This window comes from Anser cygnoides, chromosome 7 (genome assembly GCF_040182565.1).
Source record: "Anser cygnoides isolate HZ-2024a breed goose chromosome 7, Taihu_goose_T2T_genome, whole genome shotgun sequence".
Lineage (NCBI taxonomy): Eukaryota > Metazoa > Chordata > Aves > Anseriformes > Anatidae > Anser > Anser cygnoides.
The window spans coordinates 26155338-26164669 of NC_089879.1; the positions used below are offsets into that span (position 1 = coordinate 26155338).

Consider the following 9332-nt stretch of genomic DNA (forward strand, 5'->3'; position numbering starts at 1 on the left):
GGTTCCTTTAATATTGGATGCTCTTCATCCATAAATGTAGAAACTTTACATAGCGAGTCGTGGGTATTATGATGCTTCTGTAAATAATGCATGTAGAGCTTCATGCAATGCAAAGGAAAACAATTAGGAAGACTTCAGCTTGCTTCAGAGCAGACTGTGAGCAGGTTCGTGCACATTTTGTTGTTCATTCCTCATTGTGCCTCTTCTCATCGTTTGAAGCTGATGCCACAGGCTTTTCTTGTTCTGATGCGCTGTTTTCCCTTTTTTATTTTTTCCCTTGAATTTAATTCTCTCCTTCACCCAAGCCATTTTGCAAATATCTACTAGTATTCTTCAAAGGGACAAGACGCAGAAAGAAAATGAGGAAATTGTCTAGAGTAAAGCAGGCAGAGACAGGCGGCTGCTTACAATCCTAATGTTGACTGTCTTTTTGCCCTGAAGTCTGTAACTTTCAGCTGTCCAAATAACAGCTCCTCAGCTTGATTCCTAGAAACAGTTGAATCTCACTTCCAATTTCAAGGTTCACTTTGTTCTTTATTGTCTTGGATGGCAGAAGGCTGCAGGGTTTCAAGATCTGGGTGGAAGAGGAAGGAACAAGATGGAAGTGGCAGGATCCCTGAATGCTCACAGTGTGCACAAAGCAGTGAGAGAGGAGAAATAGGCAGTGGCACTTTACAGAGGTGGCTTTTCACAGACCCTTTTTTGATTTCCCTACTGTCTATGCTTCCCATTTCCCTGGAGTTCAAAATTCTTATCTCTGCCTGCTGTTCCTTTGTATAGAGTGCTTGAGACATACGCTGGCAGGGTGGGGAAGAAAATACAAGAAATATATTTAGATGCAACAGTCAAAAACTCTATTCTTAACCCTATCTACACCTCTCCTTCTCTATTGCTTATTAAGACAGACGTGTCTGGGAGAAGCAGCAGCTAAATACCAAACCTGTTTTCTCAAAGGAAGATTATGCCTAAGAAGCAGCAAAATGTCAACCTTTCATGGTACTGGTTATAAAATTAAATAAATAAAAATTTGGTGTTGTTTAACATAAGCTTTGTTCATCCGTTGTGAGATAAAGATGATTCGATTGTAAGTACTGTTGTAGACATAGTCCATTTTCCCAATCTTTGATAAATTTAATTCGGCGTGCCCTTAAACAGATTACAGATAGATAAAACATTGTTTATACATTACTTGTCAATTTTGAAGTTTTGAAATGCTTTTGGAAATAAATGGCATGTTCTTTTGCTGACAGGATTTGAAATCTAGCAATCAGCGAGATGAAATTGCTGCCGCACGTGCATCCCTGAAAGAAAATTCTTCTCTTCTACATTCAATATGTTCAGCTTGTTTGGAACATTCAGATGTTGCATCCCTTACAGCCAGCAAGGATTCAATTTGCAGTGAAATACAGAATGCTCTCAATGTAATTTCTAATGCTTCCCAAGGAGTTGGAAATAAAACAGGACAACCTTCATCTCACAAAGCCACTCTAGGAAGTGCGCTTGATGAGCTTGAGGTAGGTGAACCCATAAATTTAGCACACTGCAACATTTTTGGAAAAAATGGTTTGCTTTACTATTTGTGTTCACTAACAACTATTGCTGTTAGAAATGGCAGACTAAAAGGTATTAGAAACCAATGCTCTGCATAGTCTTAGTCTGAATAGTATCACTATTTTATTGGGAAGAATCACTTCTTCAAAAAAGCTTGGAATTAATTCTTCATGCATGTTCATCGTTTTGCTTCCTTCAAACAGCAGTTAAGAATTACTTCCATGCACGTGAGTAATGGTGGAGGCAGAAACATCCTTGAATAAGAGGGCAGAACCCAGGAGTTCAGTTTACAAATGACAGTCATCAGTGGTAATCACGGCTGCATTGACTGCATTTGAACTAGTACAATGCATGTTGAAGTTACTTACTCTGAAACTTGTCATTGGGATTATTATTTAATTTATATAATTGAAAGATTTAGAAACCTAATTATGTTTTTGTTTATGATTAAGTGATATAAGCAATATGCTTTCACAAATCGGTGTTTCTACTTCCATACTGAAGCAAATATTTGGAGAACGTCAGCTCTTCCTCTGCTTGTGACCTACTCGTAGGTTTCTGTATGGAGCATTCCCTGTTTCATATGGCTGTTCTGGCTCTTACCAGTGTAATTTTCCATTACGTTGTCAAAATTGGTAGACCTCCTGTAGATGAGGTGACAGACCATGCTCCTCATCTGGTATAATTGATGTAGACCCAGATCAACAAAAGGAATAAAAGTTTCTAAACACATTTGCAAATATGGGCCTTTTTGGTTGTAAAAACTCAGATTTATCAGATGCCAACCTCACGACTCCAATATTGTTGATACATTTTCAAGAAGATTGAAGTTATGACTGATGATGATAGATTTTGTTTAAAACTTTCAATGAAAGGTGAAAGGAATAGATTGAAGTCCATATATTTAACACAAATCTTGTACTGGCTGTGCATTGATCAAAATGGATCTCTTAGTCATACGCTAAGTTGAATCTGACTTTTTTTTTTTTTTTTTCCCTCAGAGGAACAGGCTATGATTGCATGTTACATGTTACGTATGCTTTTTGCTTACACTGGGTTTTAAAGTTACAGTTCGGAAGCTATTTTCTTACTTAGTGAAAGAAAAAGCAACATTTAAGTGTCACAAGTGATTTGTTACAATGACACCCTGAATGAAAATGTAATTTAAATTAGAGTTATTGTTTATCTGTTTTACTTAACAACATAAACAAACAAAACGAGTAAGTGCTTGTATCTTCTCACAGCAGATGAATACATCTTGACTGTATGCTAGTAGTACCATTTTAATGAGTTTTTTTTTTGGTTATCATATTTGTTAGTTTTAAAATATAAGAATTTTGATAATCACTAAATGGAAAATTTTCTTTTGGATTGAATTTGGTTTTATTTGGAAATGTAGCAACATAGAAGCCTCACTTGTAAAAAGCCATTTCTTTATGGCCTTTTAAATTTATTTTTACCTAGATACCACAAATGGGAATTGAAGCTGTATTTGTTAGATAAGCACAATTTATAGAGTATTTAAACTTTTAAAAAATGATCTTATGAATTAGATGGTTGTGCTTTTCTTTCTCTATAGAAAGTTGTATTGGCTAAAGACCTGAAATAACCTTTGCTCTATCTTGTTGCTGCAAATACAGTGCCATGAAATAAATTGATGTAGTAAATAGTCTGTTGGGAACAAATCTCATTAAATGTTTATCGTGTAGAAAAGTATCACGGAGCTTACCCAACATCTAGTATCTAGATGGTTTGCAGTGTCATTCTTCCTTTGCCAGTGCTGGCAGTGTGAAAGTAATTACTGATTGTAAGATGAGGAAATCACTAGTAAACCTTAGAGTAGTTAACTTCTTAAATCAGTTGATTCTCAAGAATTCGTCGTACAGGTTCCATATAAATACCACATTATTCACAAGTAAACACAAAATGGCAGTGTCACAAATTAAATTGCATAAGAATCATAGAATCATAGAGTATCCCAAGTTGGAGGGGACCCATAAGGATCATCTAGTCCAACTCTTGGCACTGCACAGGTCTGCCCAAAGTTTAGACCATGTGTCTAAGTGCACAGTCCAATCGCTTTTTAAATTCAGACAGGCTTGGTGCAGTGACTACTTCACTGGGGAGCCTGTTCCAGTGTGCGACCACCCTCTCGGTGAAGAACCTCTTCCTGATGTCCAACCTAAACTTCCCCTGCCTCAGCTTAACACCGTTCCCGCGGGTCCTATCACTGGCGTTTACAGTGAATAGGTCACCTGCCTCTCCACTCCCCTTCGCGAGGAAGTTGTAGACCGCGATGAGGTTTCCCCTCAGCCTCCTCTTCTCCAGGCTGAACAGGCCTGTGTTCAGGCCTGAAGATCTGTGTTGAAAGAACGTGGGTGTAGGTTATCTAATTCTTTTCATTGGTATTGCATCTTCTGATGTAAAGAGATCTCTAACAAAACGATCCGGGCTATGCATGCCTGACTTAGCATATCCATCTGATATGTTGTCCTTTAGTGATTGTTATGTCCTTTAGTGATTGTATGTCCTTTAGTGATTATGGCTATCTAGCACAGCAATTATATGTGAGATATCAAAGTACTGTAAATTGGTCCAGAATGTCAGGAAATGGAACCAGGTTTCTGGATACCCATTATCCCTCTTTCATGAATCAGAAAACCAATGAGAGGAAGAAGATAGGGATGTGATAATTCTGGTTGAATGCTTGTGTTTAAAAGCTCAGGTAGCTAAACACTGTTAACCCTATGAAAGCAAAAAAGCAAAACTATTTGTTGCATATCTAGTGTCCTCTGATTGTTTGGAAATCAAATGATCTTTTCTGCTTAGGTATGCTTATCAGAAATATTTGATGAAATTGCTTGAAGAATCAAATCTGCAGGCAGAATCTTAAACCATTTTTTTCTTGTTACTTTTGGCTATTATTTTTTTTTTTGAGCTGAACTTAGTGGTGTTTTTTTTCTTTTTTTTTTTTTTTTTGCTCATACATGCCAGTGCTTCTTGTACATCTTTTCATGCACTTTCTGCAAACTGTCTCCTAGGAGAAGATGTTTCTCCTTTAATTTTATCTGAGATTTTAAAGGCAGTCATTTTGCTAACTGAAATGGATAATTGGCTGTAGCCTTCAGGCATGTCTTAGTTTTCCATCACGAAGCTGTTTGTTTCTGTATTAACTTGGGAGGTTGCATTTTATTTTATGAGGGACGCTGTAGTCTAGTGTTCAAGGTGCTTACTTGAGATACAGGAGCCCAACAGTGAAGCTGCTGATCCAGTGAGTAGTGACAAAGGGGCAGAACTCCAGCAGAGGTGAGGTACCACTGAGCAGTTTGGCATACAGGATGGTAATGTGAATGTGAGAGGCAGTTTCAAATCTCTAACACAAATAAACCTGTCTTCCACATCAGAAATGAATGTCCTGACCTCTGGAAGCTGGCTATCTGTAGGATGTCTTCCCTTATCATTCCTAGATCACTGTGGATGAGTCTTTCCTGTATAAAAATAGTTTGAAGTTATCAATTTGCTATAAGTTAATAATAAAAAAGTAAGTCTTTTAAGTATTTAAACACTAATGACTAGCTTCATACAGTTTTCTAAACCTGTATTACTATGCTAGTTGTTAAAGTGCAATCTTTTTCATTTATAATTCTACTGTGTCTTTGGATATAGCCAAAGCAATGAAGACCTAGGTAACTCCGGGGATTAAAAATCTGTTACGCAGGGAAACAGAGTTCCCACTGCTAAGAACTGTTTGGATTCTGCTTTTAAAATCACACATTCCTACTGACAGAGGTGGCAGCTAAAAGAATTTAATTTTCCAGAATCACAGAAGCCCCTCCATTTCAGAGTCCATAACAGCACTTCTTACTACTTCCAGTTTCCTGTACTGCATTGTCCTAATTTTCTACAATGCATATTTTGTTTGAGACAGGAAGTAAATTTGCTTGGTTACATGTAAATAGGGTGCAGTTTTGCTTTGTATTCAGCCACAATATCACTGTTGTAAGCAAGCTCAGCAAACAGAATACGTGAGAAAAAATGCCCAATATTAATATTCTTAATGTGTCTCTAAGCTATATTTGTGATGAAGTGGGATTTTACTGCCTTCACACTTCCAGAAGAGTGTCTTCAGGTACGTTCCCTGCCTTCTGTGGAAATACCTGTTATAGAAAAGGACAAAGGAGTCTTAACATTTTATTTGCAGCAGGGAGGCTTCTGATGATAATACTGAGCTGGATTATTTCTCCTTTCAGGTCTGGCTTCAGGCATTGTCAAATTAGGAATTTGCCTGCAAAAAGCTAAATGATTTCCTTTGCTGGTGCCTGCTTGAACCAGTCTGGCTCCCTCCACTGCCATCAAGAGGTTAGGGTATATGGAGATGCTTCAGAGCAGGAGAGCAAGCCATCTTCCTTCTCTCCAAGCCATCTTTCTTTTCTTTGGGCTTTACCTTTAATGCCAGGGGCTGCTATGCTTCAGAAAGTTTCAGCATTGGAGAAACTTTCTTGGAGAGTGTACAAGTCAAATTTGTTCTAAGTTATAAATACTGAGAAGTTATTAACTTACTCCCAACTTCCCTGCTTCCACAAAAGCAGATGAAAACAGTGGACTGCATGTTTCCTTTGGTCTAGGTTTGTCAGTAGACAAGTAGCGATTAAAACTGTGGTCCCATCCCATTTTGGCTCTGATTCCAAAAGTTGCATGTGAGATTATTGCTTCCATGATCAGTGTTTATTTATTTAACATCTTTCACTTAGGAAACAAATAAGTGGTACAAATAAGGTTACTTTGTTGCTTTTATAGATGCAGAAATAGCTGCACAAATAGTTTTTTTTTGTCTTTAAAAGATTTAAGCTCTTTTCCTCCTGTTTATGCTTCAGCTCCTTTCCAGATTGTTATGTGTATCCAGATAGGTGAAAATTGGTTTGAGGAAAAAACAGGAACTTAAAAATACATAGTTACTGCTTTAACTTAATCTAAGATTGCATCTGCTGGATGCACATGAGCACCTGACATAAACATATAAACCGTTTTAATGATACATCCTGTCACTTGCTGAAACAAATAGACAACAGCAATAGCAGTTGCACTGGGCTGCCTTTTTTTTTTTTTTCTTTTGTGATGCTCTGCTGTGATACAAAATTCCCAAAATTCAACACAGTTACTGTGAAGAGAAACAGAAACTCACAACTACCTTTTCCTTCTGGACACCGTCTGTGGAAATTTGAGGACTGTAGTTCATGTAATCAGTTTCTGGTATGAAGCAGAACAGGAGCCTAGAACTTTCAGCCCCAGAAGGGCTTACAAGGGTTACTTAAGATTTAGTGTCCTCTATTATATATATATTGATTGGGAGCAAGTGTGAGGCTGAAATACTGAGAGTACTTAAATAATAAGAGTGCTTTTAAATGATACTGAGGACTTCAGGGCAATGGAATACTAGTGGAGGTAGAACATTAGAAACCTACACTGCTCCTTCCTGCACGTTGGGAAATAACGAGCTTCCATTTGAACTAGAGTAATGCAGAAAGAACCTGCACTGTCTGATGTCATCATTAAAATGCTTCCTTGGGAAATACTCAGATTCTAAAGTCTGATTTTTCTCTAGCCTTGCTGGAGAATATCCCAGATGTCTCAAAGCAATTGTTGTATATTTTAGGAAAGACAGGAGAACTAGACCTGTAACAAAAAGACCTTCTTTCCCTAAATCATAGATGATATATATGAGATTATTTTTTAGCAATCCATAACAAAATTGGAAGGTGACTTAATTTCCATTTTTAAAAGTTTAAGCTTTTATCTTAAAATGTTTTAACAGAACACTTTCTCTACTTCGACAACTTCCTAAGTTGGGCAGTATATGAAAATGAGATATTAAATCAAAATTGGAAAAATAACTAAAATTCTCTGGGTTAAAAGTAGTTCAACACATATTGGATAATCACAGATAACTTCTGATTTACCTGACCTAAATTCCACTTGAGGGCATATGGCATAGTTTTCTTCTTTAATATTTTTTCTGGAAGCTTAGAAAATCGCATATGGATACATCAGGTAAGGGGACTTACAGGGAATATGGGCTTTGGTGATCTGGAGAGTAATTCTGTTCTTTCAAACATTCAGTTTGATTAAAAATGAATAGTTTGTATTTCTTTAAATGTTGAAGCTCAAATACAATTGCTTTTGCACTGTATGAAAATATCACCTCTCCTTTTCTTTTTGCTATGCTTGCCACAAAAGCATAACTAGTTTTATCATGCCAAAACACTTTGCTGCTTTTGTTTATTCCAGCTGGTGAAAAGCAAGAGGACACTTCAATCTGTGTCCTTTGAAAACACAGTTGTTGAACAAAAGCTGCTATTTTGTGCTTTGCTGGTGTTCAGCCTGTTAAATGTAGCAGCAGTGAATTTCTGCCACAGTATTTAACTGTATTAGAATAAAAACTGTCAGAATCCAACTGGTCGTGTAACATCTCTCAGCTGTAAGCTGGTAAAGTTGTTTTTATGCTAAATCTAGATGTCCTCCTGATTTCTCAAAATGTAAACGTTGGAGGTGTCAACCCTCCCTGTAGACTTTGAAACAAAGCTAGGCCTCAATTCTGAGATACTTTGATAAGATATATAGTATTAATGAGTAGTGAATGTCACATATATTGTGTGACAGTTGTACACAGACATTATAAACATGGTATAAGATGTACTTCTTTTTAAAAAAAAAATCATGGTAAATTCATGACAGGCCCACTATATGGGAGAATAAGGAAGTCAGATGACCCTCAAGAAGTGTAGACAGACACGGGAAGCAGTTTGAAGAAATACTTTTTGACAACATCAGTGGTAGAACATGAAGAGGAGAAACAGTGCTGGGTGAGAACTTAGGAAAATGGTATATGGTTGCTTGTATTAGGACGTATCTTCTGTACGGCTCTGAGGCTGGCTGGCCTTCAGTTTTTTGCCTGTAAAATGGGGCTGATAGCTTTTCATTTTAGAGTGGGATATTGTGAAGATCGGTAAACCAAGTAGTCAGATACTGCAGTGATAAAAATACACGCATGTTTATAAAGGTAAACAAATGGTGTTTCTGTTTCCAGGAGTGACGTGCCTTGTAGAAGAAGTGAGAGATGCAGATGTAGGCAAGACTGAAGCAGTCTTCAGTCTCAAGTAATAGAAGCAGGAAACAGAGACGACTCAGAGATAAGGTAGTTGTGGTCAGATGTCAATGTGGCCTGGGAACTTGTTCTACTGTTCTGTGTTTCGCTTAGGTGTGAAACAGCTCTGGCTGGAAAGCTCTGATGCCAGCTGAGGACTGAATACAGGCCAGTAAGGTTTGATAACACAGATGTGAGATCTGGGTGGCAGAGAGAACTGGGCTTTGTCCGCAAATGACCTGTACATGTAGCCATGGTAGGGAAAATGGAGTCTTCCACGGTCAAAAGTATTTTGGATACATCAAGGGTAAAGGGCTATTTGGAAGTCTAGGAAGCAAAATGTCACTGCAGTTCATGCAAGTGAAAAATAAAGCAGCAACTTTATTAGTCTGACTTTTCTTACCAGTACTCCTAATGTTTTTCAGCATTTAATTATCCAGGATCCTCTTGCAGTGAGTGAAGAGAAAATACGGCCATCACTAGAGAAACGTTTGGAAGCTATTATAAGTGGAGCAGCTTTGCTAGCTGATTCTTCCTGCACGCGTGATTTCCATCGAGAACGCATCATTGCTGAGTGCAATGCTATCCGTCAAGCTCTCCAAGACCTGCTCTCTGAATACATAAACAATGTAGGTAACCA

General features: G+C 37.7%; 1 protein-coding gene across 21 annotated transcripts in view; it reads left to right on the forward strand.

Moving 5' to 3' along the window:
• Positions 1-9332, forward strand: part of CTNNA3 (catenin alpha 3) — a 488378-nt gene that overhangs the window by 102493 nt on the left and 376553 nt on the right. For 20 of the 21 annotated variants that reach the window (XR_010833028.1, XR_010833027.1, XR_010833026.1 and 17 more), the window contains exons 6-7: positions 1251-1514; positions 9118-9321. Coding sequence is in view for 15 of the 21 variants with exons in the window: in XM_013173300.3 (XP_013028754.1) it covers positions 1251-1514; positions 9118-9321 (468 nt within the window). In the remaining 6 variants the exon portion in view is untranslated. Of the gene's footprint in view, positions 1-1250; positions 1515-8318; positions 8412-8635; positions 8744-9117; positions 9322-9332 lie in introns of those variants that run through there. The other variant, XM_067001110.1, reaches the window with a different exon arrangement.